This window comes from Anser cygnoides, chromosome 19, assembly GCF_040182565.1.
Source record: "Anser cygnoides isolate HZ-2024a breed goose chromosome 19, Taihu_goose_T2T_genome, whole genome shotgun sequence".
Classification (NCBI taxonomy): Eukaryota; Metazoa; Chordata; class Aves; order Anseriformes; family Anatidae; genus Anser; species Anser cygnoides.
In genome coordinates, this window is record NC_089891.1 from 9,923,001 (window position 1) to 9,943,634 (window position 20,634).

At 39.7% G+C, this 20,634-nt stretch overlaps 1 protein-coding gene across 13 annotated transcripts in view; it reads left to right on the top strand.

The window, feature by feature from the left end:
* CEP112 (centrosomal protein 112) overlaps positions 1-20,634 on the top strand; it is a 163,010-nt gene that overhangs the window by 101,378 nt on the left and 40,998 nt on the right. For 7 of the 13 annotated variants that reach the window (XM_048064335.2, XM_048064337.2, XM_048064334.2 and 4 more), the window contains 2 exons: positions 14,406-14,468; positions 18,305-18,454. The exons of 2 other annotated variants lie outside the window; for them this stretch is intronic. In XM_048064335.2, coding sequence (XP_047920292.1) covers positions 14,406-14,468; positions 18,305-18,454 — 213 coding nt within the window. Of the gene's footprint in view, positions 1-14,405; positions 14,469-18,304; positions 18,455-19,536; positions 19,619-20,634 lie in introns of those variants that run through there. 4 more of the 13 variants (XR_007163457.2, XM_048064343.2, XM_048064338.2 and 1 more) reach the window with 3 other exon arrangements.

Here is a 20,634-nt window from a genome sequence, read left to right on the forward strand (position 1 = left end):
TCCCCGTAGCCCTGCTCCAGTGGGGATGGGAGGAAGGAGAATGCGCAGAAGAGATTAGAGAAAAGGTTTTCATTGCAAGCACACTGGACATTTAAATATTTGTTGGTATTTGTAGACAGCTTTTCAATATTTAGGTAAACATAGTGTAATTTACTGAAGTCTTTACTTTAAAGTTGAGATTTTAAGCAATAGAGAAGATAGGACATTGTTTATTTCAATATTTTATTTGATTCATTTTGTTAGAGATTACAGCATACAATGCCAGAAAGCTACTCAATAAAAATCATACAGTAATGTTTTTGAACCTGTGATTCTAAAAGCAATTATCTTCTGACAGTTATTGCATCTCCCGATCAGTAGGGGAATGATAAGCGGGAAAATATTTAACAGGTTGCCAAATGACACCGTGTAACCCACACTATAGGAAAAATAAACATATCTATTGACATGGAAAAAATAATAAAGGGAGCAGTCCATAATTTTCCACTGACCCCCTCTCTTGCAGGTATTATTTTCACTTAAATACCACTTTGTAAGAAAGTGAACGACAGCTGATGTAAATATGTATGTTTTAACTTCTGCTGAACCTGGTTGGACAACCCAGGGGCACCTCTGAGATTTCTCCAGGCTGGCCACCACCCCATGAGCAGTACGGTCCCTGAGAAGGTGACGAGGGCTCCGTCTCACCAGGGCTGGGAAGGCTTGGGGCTGGAGGTCCGACCTCCTGCTCCCCGGGGCAGGGCCCAGCCGTGCTGTCTCCCCACAATTTGCTTGTGTTCCTGACCAGTGCTACCAGCCCTATAAAAGCGTGGGGGCTGTAGCCCTGAGCTTCACGCGCCTTTCTTGCTGAACCACAGGTTGAAAGGGTCCAGATCCAGCCCCAGGGGAAGGGGCAGAGACACTCCCACCCCAGCACTTGGGTTCCTGTGGAGCATCTGCCCAGGACTGAAAATCTTCGACAGGCTCTTACAATTTGCTCTTGGCTGAGTACACTATGGTACGCTTGCGTGTTTGTAACTTAGTGCTGTTCTGTCAAAGCAGACCTCTTTCTTGAGCTGTTCCTGATTTGGACCTGGCCTTCTAAAGCCTCCCTGTTCATTTTTGCATGTCTCCTTCCCCATCACGTGAGCCACATTGCTGAAGATGGAGGCGTGCGGAAGGCTTGTAGGCATACACAGGTCTGATGGGCATTTTTCCTTGTCCCAAGTGTCCTGTTCCCTCAGAGGGCTGGGGTATAGACTCAGAAGTGCAGAAGAGAGAGCAGGGCAGGCAACTCCCTTCCATCAATCTTTCCTCCTTTTCCTAAGCAGGGCTCCTACCACCCTGGAGCCACAGATGTTATGTCGAAATAGGGCTGAGCTGGTGCAGGAGCAGCTCCGCGTGTACTTGGTAGCTTGATGCAGAAGAAGGTGTTCCACCGGGCAGCGGCAGTTCTTCCTTAGCCTTCTGCTAGGTCAGGTGCCACAGCCCCATCACCCGTAATCGCCTTACTGCTCACCTTGTGAGTCGTAACATGGCACCTGTATTGGAACACGGAGCCGCCTTATCAGATCCGGATAACAAGCCGTAATGTGCTTAAGGTCGGATAAACTCTGCTGGCCATAAATCAGACAAAATTCAAGGCGACAGCATGGAGCATTTGAAACTACTTATGTCCTTATGACTTCAGTACTTTCCTAATGTCTATTATCTATCTTTTTACAAAAACGGCTTGACAATTTCTCCAGAGTATTTACTGTATGTTAGTTAAGGAATCTTATATATCACCTCAGAGGAACGCTTGTACTCAATCATAGTGATTTAGTGTTGCTTTTAAAGCTGTTCATATATAGATTTAGTTTGCCTGAATTTCATTGCATCAGGTGATTATAGCATTTTCAGATATGATGGTAATTTTTAGTATTTGAAGTCACACCTCACTGATGAAATAAAACAAACTGTTTAAGAAATGAATGTACTAGACATACTACTGCATTTAGGCTCTGCTAATGAGGAGTTTCAGCAGCGGGGAGACAGGTGGGTTGTAGGCTGCGTCAGCAGCACGTGCAGGACCGCTCCTCAGCCAGGTGTGACAGGCTCCACAAAGCTTATGGGCATTTTCAGGTTTGCCAGAAATTACTGAAAGAAAGAGACAAACTGCATTTCTAAGTGTGTGCAGATGTGAAGCTTGGCTAACACAACTGTTTGTAACATTTGTCTGTGGTATTTTCTTGGCAAAGAAAATGAGCATTCAGAAAGCATGACCCTAGCAGATCAGTAGACATGCTAACAATGCTCAAAGGAAGCAACCTTGGAACGCTGAAAATACCTCATAAAAAAGCTCTCTGAGCAGTGTACATGAGTAAATTGGAGTGGGAGAAAAAGTTTTTTTTTCCTCTAAATAATTTTCAACATTCAGCTCTTTATTGACTTCTTTTCTGTAGTTAAATAGAGAGTTTTTGACTCATCCTGTTAATTCTTTATGCAGGTTCCAGGAACATCTAATTCTTTTTCAGTGCTGCTTTTCTTGTGGAGAAGTAATTTACATTCTTGTGTATTGACTCTTCTTAACACACATGTTATTTGATTACAGGATGAAGCTGTAGTCAAAAGAGAAAAAAAAGGGGGGGAGAATCAGCACTTTAGTTTCTGGACTGCACATCTGATTTGATGCAGTTGTGAAATGGCTCATTTTACCAAGATGGGACTCCAACATAGCATGTAACTTGGCCAGAGCTGTGCAAATCCGTCTGGTTGGTTTTGATGATGTAGCAGTTAGCTATACTCTGAGATTTCTGTTACTTCAAATAACATATGACAGCTACAGTGTTTTCTGGTCTATACCTGTTACAATCGTTCCACCTACATCTGGTGGGAAGTCCATATAAAACTGCAATGCCCGGGAAATTTGAAGTTAAGATTTAAATTTGAAAGAATATATATGTATGTGTGTGTGTATGTGTATTTTTGAAAGAATACGTATAAATATACTCTGTCAGTGATTACTTCCCTGATTAAGATTAACTATTCTGTATAATAATGTTTTAATGTGATGTTTTTTGTAGCAGGGACTTTTCTTGGGAAAAAAATGTACAGATGGTGTTTTATGATTGGATGTTTATTTATTGAAGAACTTGTACTTGCGTACAGTTTACAATTAAGGTACTGATAATGTGCCCTACAGACCTTTCAGTCCTTCCTTTATCACCCAGCTTCATGACGCTGGATACATTAACCGGCAAGCGCAACCCTGGGAATGCAGTCCAACAGGACATATTCATTGGGCATACTTTCATACTGCACATGTAGAAATGTCTTTATTTCACAGTATCTATGCTGGCATGATTCTCAGTACTCGTGCAGATGATGTCATACTGTTCAATCCTGGCCAAAAAAAAAAAAAAAGAAAAGAATATGACATCTTCAAAGAAATTAGAGAGATTCTAAGAGATGCTCTATTAAAAGTATTGAGTTTCCTCTAAGCAGTTGCTTCTGCTCATAAAAAAAATAATAATAATAATAAGCATCGCATGCTTTTCGTTAGCTTACACCACTGAATGCAGTCTCTCTAGCTGTTGTTCTTCTCTGCCAACTACATTTCATTAGCTACCAAAACTGGGTCCATCGTTGTATCTAAGACCTTCTGGGAACTGGACATCTCTGCAGCAATTCTGTAGGCTCCTGCTTAGACTTCTTAGCACGATGGAGACTTTGATCTGAGAGACATCTTTCACTTCATTAACTTGAACACTAATAGTGATAGTATAGAAAGTTCAACTGGATGCTCACAAAACAGATTCTATTTTCATACACTTTGCAGTGATACCCTGGTTATTTACATGGGGGCAAGTAGGTCAGCCATAAAATGTGGACATGTATTCTTTCGAGTATAATGATATCATTAAACTGTATCTAATTATAGTGTAGACATATGTTTTTCTCCGTGCTGAATGCATTCAGGATCTCCACCAGTTGTCATACATGTGCCATTTTTTATACTAAAAATTTTTAAGTGTTTTTGTATTACACAGATTCTTTTAGTTATAAATAATCTAAAGAGCATCTCCTTCTTACCAAGAGGAGTTGCATGTTCCCTGAGTTTCTTTATTTTTTTTCATTATCATCTGAAAACCATTGCCTGTTCCAGAGTAGTAACATTTCTGTTGTTATTGTGTTGTTTCTTGAACAATTTTGACATGCTGGTGTTAGTGATCTACCAGCTAATGTTACTCAAAGTGAGTTTAGTAGTTTGGCTCTATTGAAGAAATCCTGCCAAAAGCCTAAAAGATCAAGAGAAAAGAAATGTATTTGAAAAAAAAGAAAAGATCGAGCAAAGTTAGTATATGTTTTCATGAGAAGTGCTACTTACTTAATGTCTGTATCCTGCTTCTATGAAGGACAGCAGACAACAACTCTGCAATAACATTTTTGCTCACAGAGAAGGGAGAAAAACCAATTTCTTCTCTAGTGTGTCCCCCTTTGCCCTGCTCAGTCTCTTTCATCCCAAGGAAAGAAAGATGATAGTGGACAAGGAGCACGGTCACAGGAATTACATCATCCCACAGGGGAGCTATTTGGAAGAGCCTTCAGTCAACAGAGCCAAATGCAAAGCAAAATATGGTAGAATAATTTCAGGGATATTTTACTCAAATGAGACTGAAAAAAAATCGTCTCTTTCCCTGCTGGTGTTATTTCAGAGCAATAGGCTCAGTTACCCATACGCAGAGTTACTGTTCTCCCACCTCCTTTGGCTGGGGTGGGGGAACATCCAGAAAAACAAACTAGGAAACAAAAGGTAAGGTTTCTGGCATCCCTGCCCATGGCAGGGGGCTTGGAACTAGGTGATCTTTAAGGTCTCTTCCAACCCAGGCCGTTCTATGATTTCTGCCCATCAATTTTATTTATAAACTTGGTCCAAGAGGTAACCAAGGATAGCTGATATCAGTACCATTGCAGAAAAAAATATCCATCCACAGACACTAGACTTACTTTACAACATCTTAATTAATGTTTGGAGAAGAGAGCAAGCACCACATTATTCACAAATAACAACATTAGGTTAAACATTAAAATGCCCAAGGTACTACTGTTAAGAAACGAAAACCAGGCAAGAGGCATGATTGAGCTAAATAATATGTTATGACAGAATATGTAATTTAAAAGATAGCTTTCAACAGGGGAAGCATTAATACAATTAAAATTGGAGAACTGTCATCTGGCCTGTCTTGCAGTGTGCACTTTTATTCATTCCCTATCACATCAGTTACAGTTGGCTGGTTGGGAAGCTTGGCTGTAATCTCCCATGCCTCTGGGGAGGAGAGTGGGCTGGTGGCCCCTTAGCCCGACCTTGGAGGATGTACCGATGCCTTTAGTACGACTGTTTCAGTCTTAACTTCTCTGAGTATGGAGTGCAGGAGGCTTTTTTCAGTTGCAGGATGACTCTTCTAATTATTTTTTCGATAGTTTTCAGAGCCTTTCTTCACTATCCAAACTGTAGTACACCAGATTTATCTTGTAATACACAACTGCTTATTATTTTAACTTTGTTCAATATTTTTAAAGCCCAACTCAATCATTACCTCACTCCCCCCCCTCCCCCCCCCCCCCCCCCACCACTATGCGTCTCAGAAAAAGCTGACTGCATGTAGGTAGAGTTTTCTTTACGAAAAGTAAGAAAACTGAAACATTATTATTAATTTTGTCTTAATTCAACAAATATGCCTCAAATATGATCGATTTTACTTATCTTTATGTCATAGAGTAGAATATTAGCAAAACCACTGGCTATTTTCCAGTGTAGTAGCTAATTGTAATGTAAGATTACTCGGTTTTGTTTTTATTTTTTTAAACAGCTAGGCCGATTAATTATGAAATAATTTTCAGAATTATTGGATGAATACCATCTGGTCTGAGTGCCTAGACAAGGTAGGACCAATCCTACAGTTGATGTGCTGTTACTGGGAGGCAGTACCTGCGGTGATCCCTGGTGATCTCGCGGGGGCTCCCTAATGCAGGCAGCTGTAGGTAATCTACTGTCTGCTCCACCTGCCAGCAGTGACTGCTGTTTGCTACTTGGAGTTAGGAAGTAGTAAGTAGAAATATCTCGTGCATCCCATGCCAGGGAGCTCCACAATCCTACTTTTCTTGAAACTTTCTTAGGCGATGTGCCCCGTATGCAGTGAGTCTCTCAAGACCCCAGACGTGAAAGTCAACGCGAGCTGAAGCTACCCCATGGAACATGTCCTTGGCATATCTGCTTAGGGGGGCATTTAGATCTCAAAATTTTTCACTATACCTTTATCTTAGAAAGAAGGTTCAGTTATTTAGGACCAAGCTAACATAAAACACATTTATTGTATTTTTAAATTCTGGCACAATTTGAAGACGTTTATACTTACTTGCTCTTTTTTCCTATCTCCATAATGGAGCAGTGCTGCAGGTGGCTTTTTTTTTTTCCTCCATTTTGGAGGGAAAGGAGTGTTTGGGAAACAGGGAGGGGGGTAAAACGGTGTTATTAGTCCTTCGGAGTCTTTAATGTGAAGAAACAAAAGTGTTCCAAAACGACTTGCTGATAGCTGCAGAGCATGTCAGGGAATGAAACCCACCTTCATTAAGTGAATGAGAAAGAACTCTAATTGTTTTGAAGTTCTTGTGATCAGTCTGCATGCGCTTCATTGTAATGTGATACTAAAGTGCCTCAATTATGATTTGTATATTTTGGTGCCAGAAGGTTTTTTTCTTATGCTAAATTATTAAGTTCTGTCAGCTGCTGGGCTGTCATATAGAGATACAGTAAATCACATTATATTTTGTCATGGATTACACAGAGCAATAAATTTGGGAACAGAGATCAAAGTAGTTTCACAATCACATCTGAGTGTAGGAGGGGTGTTTAACTTGTAGAAAATCTGATTTAGGTGAAACTGTTGCAGTTCTTGTGTGAATTTGAAATGAATTTGGGTGTCTGCTTGAAAGTGAATAAGGTACAAATCCCCAAAAGAGTTCTCCTGCCTTTAGTTCACAAGAGTTAATTCTGACCTACAGCTGCAGGACGGAGAACAGATAAATAATTAAACATTGGGAATATTAAGTGTCTCACAGTGTCTTATTTATGCTTTTAATTGCTTTTATGATTGAGCAATATATTCCATTCTCCTTTTAATTGGGACTTTGCTGGACTTGTGCGCAGCTAGTTGTTGGTACAGTAATGCTTTCTGGCTCCGAGAAGTTCTAGCGTTCTGTTGGGGAAGCTTTGTTGTATTTAAAACTACAGAAAGTAATCCCACATAATCTTGCTGAGGAACACGGATTACTTCAGATTGTAGATTTGTTAGGGGATTGTGCCTTACTTTGAATGTTTGTCTTTCCAACTGTAAAAGCTTAACTTTTGTTGGGCTGTCATCTAATGATGTAACTTAGCAATACCCAGCCTGTCCTTTTGTTTCCAGTTTTTCTTCTATTTAATAAAACAGATTTGCTCTCAGAATGATACTTAGGATTTCTTTCTAGTCCTTATCTTTTTATCATTTGCTTGTTACTGCTACACAGTTCAACTTAGAACAGCAATAGCAAATCTAAAAAAAGTAAAAATCACATTCTTACTCTTTATAGTCTTTTCAGGAGCCTTGTTGTCTCTCCTTGGCAAAACTCACAGCTCATGAACTTGGCTAGTATCAGATGATAAAGTGCATGGGCCTCAGAGATCTCTGAATTCTGCTGAAATTCTTTATTGTAAAGCCTGCAACCGAGTCAACCCCTGGATCAGGGTCACATCTCGGTACTGGTGCCTTCTAGTTGTGGAGGAAACATTAGCTATGACTTGAATCATCAAAGATGTTTAGCAGCCTTATCCCTTCGTGCTTTTACTGGGCGTCAGCTGTTTGTGTACCAGAAACATCTGGGCCTGAGTGATACAAACTCTTCTGTAAACATCTTTGTGCTGGAGTGGGGGAGAGAGGCGGGATGCGCACAGCAGTGAGGTGTCCTTGGAGCAGAGGTGCCCGATGTTGCTGATGAGCAAAGGCAGCCTGCAAAAGCTGCAGTCATTCCCTTTGGGTAAATATTTTAACTGTTAAGGCTCTGAAAAACAAAATGCCACCGCTCTTGATATAATGTCTTAAGCCCAGTTTAAGTAACCATTTTAATTCAGTTAGAAGAAAACCAGGAGATATTAAGACCATAATTCAGGAACGTATTTGCAGAGTACTAGATTTAAATACATAACTGAGGGAGAATTAGGCTTCGGTATCCTTGCACAGAGAGCGTTTCATTCTCAACATCTTCACTAGGTTCACTCACTTCATCTTACAAGAATGGTGAGCAAAAGAAGGAACCATGCCATAACATAAAAGTCATCTGCCTCCAAGCTTTTTTGGCCGAAGTCACGGTACATCTTCAGATTAAACTATAATTTGCTGTCTGTCCTTCAAATTTCTGACACATACATCAGTGCTATCTTCGTGTAACATAAACTTAAGGCATTGAACAGTTTCATATGGAAAGACTAGAGTATTAATCTGGTGTTAAAGCCTTGTAATGTATACAAGGCTTGTGTTTTGGGCCAAATCATGCGGTTGGTTTTAGGTAAGGTGCCTGTCTCACTGCAGCACTGAATAGAAGTCACTGTTAGTGAAGCTGGGAAATATTTAGGTACTTAGTAAATCCATTTAGGTGCAGCTAGTAATTACGCTGTAGTGTAAGGTTCGTACAACTATGGCGTTGGCCACCGTGAAGCTGGAGTCTCACAGAAGAATTACTGGAAGAGTTAAATGGGTGTATTTAATTTCTGTACTTAATTTCAGAATGATTAAAGTATGCCATTGGTTCAAATGAAAGGACTGGAAATAAGAGTTTTCCTAAGGCACAAATTGCACAAGCAGTTTTTCAGGAGGCCCCCATTAAGCAGGGAATTGCAATACACTGCAGAAAGGCAATTCTTCATGAAAATAGAGGGTCAAATCCATTCCTATTCATTTTTTTTTTCCCAATGAAAAGCGCTTGGCACATGAATGAGAGGGTGATTGTTTTTTTTCCGTGAAGATGTATGTTTTTTAAAAAAGGAAGAAAAAGATTTATAGACCTACAAAAGTGGAATGTTAAATAGAATATTAATAGGATTTGTGAGTATGACAGGTTGGGATTTCTGTCATTCATTTTGGAAAGCCTTGAAGTCTTTTGGTACTTGACTAATTATTCTGTTAACATCGTTTTGGATATTGAACCAGTTTTAACAGTCTTTTTGGTGGCTCAAATTACATGTTTGAACTGGTATGCTATTTTCACTCTTACACAGATTTGGCTTTCCATTTGCTATCTGATTGGTGGGAAGAGTAGGAGAAAGAAAGGGTATTGGAATAGGAAGCCATTATTAGAGGCACATAAGGAAAAATACATGTTTCAGGATTTGAGGTAGAAATGAAACTTTTAGGTACAATCAGATGAATTTAAAAAGTGATCTGCTGATCTCTGACGTTTTAACAGATATCGTATGGAGAATTTTAATGTAATAAAAATTGCTACAGTTAGCCATTCTGAAGGTCATTTTCTTTTGACATCTGTCAAATTACATAATCTCGAATTTTGGTGCAAAGCATAATGCTGTCAAACTTAAATAGAAATATTCTGGTGGTGGGCTTCATGTTGTTGTTTTTGCTTTGGTTTGTTTTTTTTTTGTTGTTGTTGTTTAAGGTAAATGGGCCCCATTTACATTAGTTCTTTGATGTTAAATTCTTTGCTGCACATCAGAGAACAGTTGCTTCTTCCCTGGAGCAAATTTTCTTTCTTCTCCTTCCCCTACCCTTTGATTTTTCTTTTTTTTTTTTTTTCCCCCAGTTTGCGTACAATTTTATCTAGCTAATTATGGAGGATCAGCTTATGTATGGCCATCATTTAGCTAGTTGCAGGCATTTTGAAAAATGATTATTTCATAGCCAGTACCCTAAACAGATTCCTTGAATCTGCTTCTCCGTTAGTGACTACGGGTGTATATGTATACCTCTCTACTTCACAAGAGTTATGTTTGTGAGGTTTTTGGTGGTTTTGTATTGGTAAGACTGAAATCAAATTAAAACACTACAAGACTTTAGCTGGTTCATGTATAGATGAGCAGGATTTCACTAGGCGTGCTTGACTCTATCTGTCTGCACTTGGGTTGCAGGAGTTCATTTTCGTTTTAATTTTGTAGCATAATTGAAAGCGTATTTCTAATTTCCAAAGATCACCATTCCAAAGCTGAAAGATTTGCACAGGTTTGTACCATTCTAAAAAAATTAACAGCTGCATTTTTGATAAACGTTCAAGACGTCCTAGATGCCGACGAATGACAAAGTTGTTCACGTACCTGCAAACCCCCTAGTGCTGCGGCAGCTGCTGTCGCACCGGAGGTGTCCATAAAGCCCCAGGATGGGCAGCTGCCACGCAGGACGCGTGTGCCCAGACGTGGCTGGTGGCCGAGCCCACAGCTGGCCTGTCCTGGGCTGTCCCAGGCTGCCCACGAAGGAGGGACTCCCTGGAAGAGCAACAGGCTGCAAGCACGCTGTGTGCACAGTCACCCTCGTGCTCTCTGCAGCTTCAGGGTAGACCTCCACAGGTCAGACTTCAGCAGGTAGTTGCCTGTAATGCACGCAGCAAAAGTTCCAGTTCCATCAAGTGGAATTAGACCTGAGTCTCCTCTAATACTTTAAAAACAGTGCACTTGACACTCCGTAATTAGGGCATGACATGGTATGCATTTGGAGTACGGACCCGTCGTGGTAGATCCTTTGCTACTTTTTTCTTAGTAACACAGTTGCGTTTCATGAAAGGAAAAACTGAAAATCAGATTGTGTTCGAACAGCATCCATTAATTCCGATACCACATCTGTAGTGCTAATGCCGTTTTTAATTTTTACATGAAATGTTTTGTTGAAGTCGGTGCAGTTTTGCTCAGCAACCACAATATGATGCTTTAAGGCTTGTTATAGAATTATGGTTGGTTTTTAAAACCAATTAACTGCAACAAGGACATAATCTTTTTTAATGCAGAAGTCCTCACTCTGTAATATAGAGTAACTGTGTGTAAAATTGTCGTAATCAGATAATTTTAGCTAAAACGCGTATTAACTGTGTGAAACTAAACAGAAGTTAATTTTTGAATCAGTGGGATTCCTCTGCGGCTTATCCAATTTAAACCTTTTTATTATAGAAATGGATATTACAATCGATATTTCTGACAAGTTTTTGCCAAGTGAGAATTTCAGCAGCTACCTCTCACACGTGGAAAGCCCGTTTAAGACCATTAACTATATTTGCAGTGCTGCCCATTGCTATAAAAAGAGTTAGACTTTAATGAATACTGGCTGACCTTCCAAATGTTCCCCTTCCAGTTGGATTTTTATTCATTATGTTTCTGAAATAGCATGTAACCTGAAAGTGAGGGAATGCCCTTAAAGTAACACAGAGGCAGCCTGTGCTTCATACAATGCACGAGCCGAGCAGCCTGCTACAAAAGGAGGAGCCCAGGAACCTGCTGCTTGTGTACACCATGCCATTTTTAACCTTCTCGTTTGTCAAGATAAATGTAATATAAATCCTCAGCTATGATCACTGTGCGCAGCTACACGTTTACTTTGCAGTCTTTACTTTTTTTGTAAGTAAAAATACCTTTTTTTTTTTTTTTTAATATATAGCAGTGCTACATGTGCCCCAGGTTTATGCCTCCCTAGGCAGCAAAGCAACAGCTGGTAGCCTGGAGGTGTTAAATTAGTTTAGGTGCAGGTTTGAAAAAGGAAGAAGTTTGGTATTTCTGCAGTAAAAGAACATAATGGCAAAGAGCGTTCCTGTGCTTTGCAATGAATTAGATCTTTCCAGCTGACCACTGGGATACAACTTGCAGAAATTGCTTTCTGTGTAGCTTGTGATGATGCAAGACCTGTACAGTGTTATGGATCTGGAGAGAAGGGCTGAAGTCAGCAGATGTCCATATAGTCTTGATTGCCGATTTTAGATAGTTTTACCTAATGTTAGCTATCTCCAGTGGGAGTTTTGGTACCTCTGAAAATCAGGCCCCTCAAATAAGGATGTTGGGGCAGCAAGTAAATGCAAGAATTTGTAGTTTGTTGTTGACTTGGAGACAAATTGGAATTTTGTTGAAGCCATTACAAAATAAAGTGTTTTAATTGTCCTTAAAAGAAATGGCAGGATGCACTTTCTTTGTCCTCAGTCAGGAATAAAGCTGGGATTCAGCACCTCTCTTTCAGCCCTCCTCTGTCATGGCTAGCTCAGGTTGCCCTGGTCCTACGCAGTGTGAACAAACGAGTTCTAATTTGCTTATGAAAGTTAGGGGTGTGTTTTTGTTATTTATTGGGATTTCTTGTATGGGTTCAGGAGGTTATAGAGCTGCTTTCATGAAAGACGAAGACTTTTACCCCAGGCAAGCTGAGTGAGAGCAGCTGTAATGTGATCTTTGCAGCGCCTTGCTGCCTGGTATCTCTGCTTTCTGGGAGTAGCAGTAATTTAATCTATTACTGTCATTTATTTTTTACATTTTTCCTAAAGATAAACTGGCACTTTCAATCGCTTTATGATAGGCAGTGCTGGTAAAGTGTAATCTGAAACTGGATGACAATACAGTGGAAAGAGTGTTAACATGGGTGAGCCCGAGTACAAAGAGAAATGTAGGACAGAGCTGTCTGACATAGCTGCTTCTGTGTTACTGCTCTCCAGTTATGCAGCCCACCAACATGTGAGCCCTTACACTGTTTGTGGCTCACTGTAAATGATAGGTGTAGAAAAAGTGGAATTTAATTTGTCTGGTGCTCCAAAATTCTTGTATATGTTATCTTAAACCAGTATGTTGTGTCGTTATTTCTATTTATAACAAAACAAAAAGTGTTCTTGAAAATTAGGCACATACTTGATAATTGGTTTTGACCAACTTTTTTAGTTTGTTTTTTAATACCAACAAGCACATGAAATATAGAGACCTCCATAGGTTTCATAATCTTGGAATTTGAAGGGATTTAAGATCTTGAATTGCAGTATCATGTAAACTTTAAGATTATTTTTAACTGGCTGTAATATGCTTATTTTAAGCTGCACCACCAACTGCGTGGATGGCATGAGACGATTTGAGCCCTATCATGCTCTGCAGCAGTGCTTCACAAACACTGTTGGCAACTTAAAGCCCCTAAATTGCACTCCAGTAAAATCAATAAAACCGTTTGCTTGACTGAAATCCTTCGTGTTTGCAGAACCGGAGTTTCAGTCTTGTAGCTGGACCCAAGCAGGGTTCAGAGGCTTTGGAGGCCCCCCAAAGCCGCGTGCTGGCCCTGAAGGAGCGGGTGCTGGGTGCTGGGTGCTGGGTGCTGTGCCGTGAAACTAAGGAGGACAGATCAAAGATTTTAACATGAGGTCAGAGAGATTCTAAGAAGTTAATCAGCTTAAATTTGCTTCAGAACTCAGCTACATAATACCCTGTCCCCTAAGAAAATATTTTCCTTAGACACCTGTCCTCGAATCTGAGAGCCAAGAACAGGAGAGCGCCGAGCGGTTCGTCTGAGGACAGCGTTTGGGTGCTGGGCTATCATGTAATGCGGGGTCGACTTTACTAGAAAAATACGAATCAGAGTTGTGTCCTGAAATTAAATGGAAAATATTCTTTGAATTATTATTGTCTCATTGTTATTGAAAGTAAAGTATTTGAGGGAAAAACCTTAGGAGCTACTTTTCCCCAGAATTATGAAAGTATCTGCTGATTGGACACCGCTGCGACAAAGCAGCCTTGTTTTCACTCGGTTTTGTTCTTTATCTTTGAGTTTTGAAAGAAATGCCTGGAGAAGGGAGCTGTGTGTCTGAGAGATCCCACTTGGCTCAGCTGCACACTGGGGTTGATTTTCAGCTTAACCACAACCTGTAAAAAATAAAAATTAAAATAAAAAAGCAGGAATGTGAAACTGGACAGAAGGAAGGTACAGACATCGAGCTGCCCCATGAAGTTCATGTCGTGTTGTACCCTTTTACAGCCTGTGCTGGAGCTTGGGACTTTTTCCTTCCCTTTTCCCTTCGTTTAGAGATGAAGTCACCCTGATAAACCGGAGCCCGCCTTCCTGCCTCCCCCTGCCGCGCACACACGCACGCTCCCTCCTCTCTCCCTCTCTCTCTTTTTTTTTTTTTTTTTAATCCGCAGAAGTCTTTATGTTTTTCTAATAATTGGCAGCAGAGGTACAATTTCTCCCCTCTTTTAAGTGATGAATAGTTGGCCCCAGATCAAAGGCGAGCCCTTGTGGTTTTTTGGCTGCCACAAAAGGGCGGTGGAGCTGGCGCGGGGCCCGGCGGCGCAGTGATAGGCATGCCGATGAGGTGCCAGGCGGAGGGCTCGGTGGCAAAGTGTCTGTACACGTTCCTCGTCCCTGCTAATCTGGCTCCTTTTGTGCGTGTGTGTGTTTCAGGCAAACAGCCGGCTGAAGCAGGTTGAAAAGGAGTACAGTCAGAAGCTGGCTAAATCCTCGCAGGTAGGTACCGAGAAGACAGGAACTTCCCATGGATTCATTTGATTTGGAGACTTGATGAAAAGTGTAATTGCTCCTGCTCTGAAGTGTAGGTCTTTATGATCAAGAGAAGCCATAACCGTTTCCCAAATCAAACATACAAAGTCTTTCTTACAGATGTTAACCTTAGAAAAAATACAGAACATCCAACTAACCAGAAAAAATGATTGTGGTTGTTTGTTTTTTTTTTTTTCTTTTTGTTTTGAGCTTTCTTCTTTTTATATCCCAAGAGGATCGAGTCCTCCACAGTCGGTGGGAACTGAAGCCCAAGTGCCCCAGCAGGCAGCCCTTGTAGAACAGCACAGCTTGGAGGGGCAGGAGCCCTTGCATAATCAGGAGTTGTGTTTCGTGGGACAAGGTGGTGTTTGCCCACGCAGCTGATGACAGGACTCCAGTCCCGACTGTGCCGGTTCGATGTTTATCATTGCTCCCAGCCAGTTCAGCATATTTGCCCAAAATAACATTTGGAAGAATGTAGTGTCCTGAAAGCAAACTGTTTTTGAGTTGAGTTTTTGTTCTTCAGGGTAGTCTTTAGAACATGAAAGATGAAAGTGTACGCTGAATTTGCATATATGCAAAAATGATAGGGCAGGATGACTTTTAAATGTTTCAGCTTTTTTGATTGACAGGCCGTACTGAAGTGTGAAAAATGGTGGAGATGCAACCAGAAGTTAAGCTTTGAATAATAAGAAAATTGCCATGAGGATTTATATGGAGGTGTCATTCTTCTCATTCCTCCAGGCCACTGCATAATGCCTTCCTTATACTTTCAAAGGTGTTTTCAGCAGTAGGAATAATAGTCTACCACACTTCTAAAATCAACAAAAACACTATAATAAAGGGGTTAGGAGCCTCCAGACTAGACAGAAGTGATCAGTGACACAATGACAAGAAACTGCAAACTTTAAAGTTTGCAAAACACTTGAAAAAATTTTAAAACTCTTAATTTCCACTTTTCAGCTACATTTGGGCCTCATTCTCTCCAAACTTGACCAGAATTATGGTTTGAGCAATTTCATTGGACTACCCTGTTTTTTCACACTATATTCTTTGAGACTGCATTTATCAGGATCATTGGTAAATATGTTGTTACATTAAATTTCTAAAAATAAATGTGTGTTTTCTGCACATCTATTTGCACACAGAGAGATGTGTCCATCCTTGTGGGGTCTACATCCTTTGAGATATTCCAGATGTGAGTGGACAGGGTCCTGGGCAGCCCACTCTAAGTGACCCTGCTTTGAGCTGGTCCCTCCCAACCTCTCCAGTTCCATGATTCTGCAGTCCTTCAGAGAGAATCCTCTCCTAAATGCCTTTTTACTCATTTGTTGAGAGTCTTATAAAAAGACAAAAACTATATTATTCTGCCATCTGAACCTGAATAGCAGAAAATTTGTAAAACCCCAAAAGTAATATTTCATGCCTGTCAGACCTCAAGGAAGAGATCCTTTTCATTGCTAACTCCATTTTACCTTTTGTTTGTCATTTTTATACTATTGTCGTGCCTAATGACCATAATCCAAAGTCAGCCTGTCTGTGCCAGAACAAAAGTGGGTCTTGGTCCATTTGTTACAGATGGGCTAATTCAGGCATTTCTGAATTTTTAAACAAGGGGCGAGGGAAATTGCTTTAATTGTTACAGTGGGAACAGCTAGGTAGCACCGGGCAAGGTAATAAATATCTAACCTAAATGTCATAATAAATTTTGTCAGGCTGAAATTTATTGGCCTGTAGAATAGTCTCAAATGGAAAAATTTGGAGACATGTTTTTTTAAGCTAGGCATTGCTGTAACTAATACACTGTTCTCTTTATTGGGGAGAGATGGACCCAGTGACCAGACCTGGCATCCCTCTGTGCTTTCTGTGGCAGACACAACACATACATCATATGTCAGGGCTATTTGGCACAATAAAGGAGTTTCACCCTGATGTCTGAATTTCTTTACTTTTGTGGGTTTGAATCAAATCCCTAAAGTTACTTGAACATAGTTTTTTTCTAGCTCAGTATTAATAATAGGTCAATTGCAACTTTTCTTGTGGTTGTGTTGCTGACAGCATCCGTCTAATCTTACGCTCTGTGGCCTCTTGGAACATTCACTTTTAACACCCACACAGAGAAGATATTTCAAGAAATTTCCTCTGAAGTTTATACAAAGTAAACAGATTTTTTCTCTGAAAAGTACTGCACAAAGCAGATCTTTCTCCATCAATTCATGCTAATAGTCCCTTGCCTGCATTTCAGAATTCCTATGCTAGTCTGGGGTCTTAACCCAGTAAAAGCTTTAAATCTCACTTTGATTATATTATTTGGTTCATTATTTAGTTATCTTTTTTTAAAAAGTGACAGAACAGGATGTACACAAAATGGTGTAGGCTTCCGTGCCTTTAAGTTATCTTAATAATTCCTATGATTCATCACTTTTTCTCCTACTTCCTCACTGTTACACACCCAGACAAGCCAAATTTGTGCAAATTGCATCATGTAAATGATGATCTAAATTGCAAAACAGCTGATACTGCTGAATTCTGCCTAAAGAGGGTGTAAAGAGTTGCACCTATCCAGGTAATTTCTAACCTTTGGCCCATTGATCGCATTAAGAACAAATAGTGTTCCTTTTTATTGGTGTATTATCTTTTTTAGCATGTATTTGTTTTTAGAAAAGAAATGTGGAAATATCCACCTAGGTTTTACTCATAAGCTGCATTGCACTGTAGGATCTTCAGGGCTAGTAAAACATAATAGAACTTTACTCTGAATTTATTTCTTTAACTCCTTTTCCTCTTCCCCAGTGATTCTGGTACCTTCACTTGTAGAGTATTACTGCATCAGTCCTATCCTACTAGTAGGGTTGTTGTGTTTTTTTTTTTTTTTTTTTTATTTGTTTGTTTTAAAAAAGCACCTTTTTAAAATAAATAAATAAATAAATAACTGTGCCCTTAGTATAGTTTGACGTCTCTGTGACAATGAGGAGGCCTTGCAAGCACATGAGCCTGTGTGCTCTGGTGTTCTCTCCCTGCACTGCTGTGTGCTCAGGTGTTTTCTGAATTAGACTGTATTTTCCTGCTACAGCAGCTTAATCTTAAGCTTGGATATGCACTCTAACTTCAGTAACTCTCTGTATGTTTAAGTGCTTTGCTGGTGAGTTACTTACACGTCAGCATAAAATCCTTCAGGCTTATTTACAGATTTTTATTTGGTTATGACTTCCCACAGTGACAAAAAAGGTGAAACCAGTACCTTTCAACAAGTCATGAGTGAACCACGCGAAAGGTCTGCTGCAAGGGCCCTGGACATTGAATCAGGTCCCCACTGCACTGCTGAGCAGAGCACGTTCCTTTCAGCAGCTCAGAAATTTCACCATTAAGTTCAACATTTCAGCCCAGTGTGTACACTGGGGCCTTTTCTTCTCTACAATATCGAGCCGTTCCATATCATTTTAGAATTCAAACACCACCATCCCTCTGTAAACTTGCAAAACTCTTTCAGTGCAGTGGAAAACTGGAAAAATCCTATATTCTGAAGATCACAGATGTGCTTTGTTCTTATGAGTAAATATTTTGGAATGTCGTAGTGGAAATCTCTTCCAAATATGTTGTGTTCAGCAATTTTTGTCATCCGCAGGCTTGCTATATTCCTTTTCTCTGTATGAAATTTCATGCTTGCTGGTGTGCAATATGTTAATTTAAAATGCTTAATTTGTGCAGCAGTGCTTGCCAATGCCATGTTTCACCAAGCATAAGAACATGCAAAGTACATGCCTGTTACTGAAGAGAGATTTAGCATGCTGTTTTCTTTTTAGATCATAGCTGAACTTAAGACAACCATTTCCTCTCTGACAGAGGAGAACAGCCGGCAGCAGCTTGCCGCGGAACAGCAGCTCCAGGAAGTTGTACAAAAGTTTGAAGATAAGAAGCAGCAGCTGATTACAGATAATAACAGAGCAATCAAGGTAATCTGGGGATTTTAGTCACTGATGCTAGTAGCTGTTCTAGTGTAATTAAAAGTTCTGCAGCGGGCAGATGAATGCAGGTATCATTCCTGTTCGCACGGCACTCGCTAATTCCATTCACTGGACCTTGACTTTGATGTATTGGATGACTCAGGCTCTCTTTCCTCTAGCTGATCATACGCCTGCATAAAAAGTTTGGGTTTGGCAAGTCTAATCCATCCACTTCAGTCAAATACTTGAAACTTTCCTTTTCTCTTTCTTTTAATGTTGACTCAGATATTTTAACATATTTTCAGCACCTTTACTTGGTGCTTTCAGTACTTGGAAAAAAAAGTGAAAAATATGAGGTTGGAGCTGCACCACCTGACAGCCAGCAGCATCACACTGGCTTTGGTTTGGTTTTCACAAGGTGATGGCAACTTTCATGGTTAAGGACACAATGAAGGAAAGTATGTTCCCAGTTCCACTGGAAACTATATGCAAAGTCTTTGGTAAATATGAATGGAATCAAGTATTTTTGAAATTACATTTATATATATATATTTTTTTTTAAGAAGCTTTAAGATACTGCTGGTTTTGAATATTCAGATTGTGTCGCTGCTTTGACACCTTGATTCAGAGTGGCTGCAGAGAATCCTGCTGGAGCAAGTAGAATTACAATTTTTTTTTTAAACATTTTTTCTTTCAGAGTAGTGATGGGCAATGGAGGATTTTTTTGAAACTGTGCAATCTGCTAGGGTTGAAAACAAGAACACTTCATTAAAATTGTGTAGAAGAAGGAAATGCCTTTCTTCTTAGTAAGGACATTTACTAGTACCAAACAAAGAATTACGTTGTTAAATCTAGAAACTTGTGAAAAAAACTTAAGTCCTACAGTTTTTCTAACTTCTTGTGCTGAAAAAGAAACAATGGGAATTTTTACATGTTGGACCTGTCCGTTGTTCAGTTATGGTACACTTAATGTTGTCCTCTGTATTTGAGTGATTTGCATAATGAAATTAGGTTGACCTTACTATCTCATCATCTGGAGCGCGTTCTTTTTACTTTTTTCATAAATCATTTAATAGTACTTTTCTCTCGAGGAACAAGTCTGCCTTTCTTTGTGTTTGTTCATTGAGGAACAGAATTCTCTTTCTGGCCGTTCTTTAGCCTCTTCTGTCAAAGGTATAGACATATAAATGCTAGCTACAATATTTTATCCAAATTGAATCAGTAGAGGTAGCTTTTATTATCCAGGATCTGTAAATAGAGCATAGTTAAGTCACATTATTTGGGGGTATAGGCTGGGTTTTGCCACTTAGGAGATTGCGTTATTAGTTCTCCAGCTTTCCAGTGGCCAATGGGGTATACAGAAACCCTGTGACAGTGGAGTAGTCTTCCATATAGTCAGAAATATGTCGATACTCAACAGTTATCATGTCTTATACCTCCTTGAGTTATGGATTTGAAAAACACATTTCAGGCTGTTTGCCAGCTTTTTTTCTCAGCACATGGTGCAAATGCTGCTGTTGAATTTATGGATTCACTAAACTAAATTACGTTTAGTGGAAGTAATTCAGCTGTTGATAACAGCAATTTTTGAACAGTAATGATTATAGGTTGTATGAAATCCTTCCCCATGTAAATGTGTGTTCAGCTATTATAGGCTTAATGTAGACATTATGACTCAAAATATAATGAAATACATATAAACCTGGGGAATTCTGCACAATCTTTGTAGTGGCCCAGTGAATTTTTAGCTCCAGTGCTCTAAGTATGTTTTCTAAGATTTGGTCAACTTGGGGAATAAATTGTAGGAGATATTATGCTTGGAGATCTTGAACTTTTTTTAGTATCATTAGTATTGTACTTGAAAAAAATCTTCCTTTGAAACCACTGACTTAATGGAAATGTACTGAAAGCCAGATATCCAAACAGAAAATTCTTAAGAAGGTGAACTGCTGCATATGCTTCTGGAAGCAGAAGAAGGTGTTTTTAATATTCAACCATTTGGTTTTTTGTTTTTTTTTACGAACCACACATATTTTCTAGACGACCATATGTAGAAATACTTGGCTTTTTATTAGCCTGGGGCAAAAAAGTTGTTCTTGGTGAAAGTGGAATCCTAGATGTACTAGAGATGGGGAACAACATCCAACCCAGGGTAAGTTGAAGACCATGAGAGATGATTAAAGAAACAT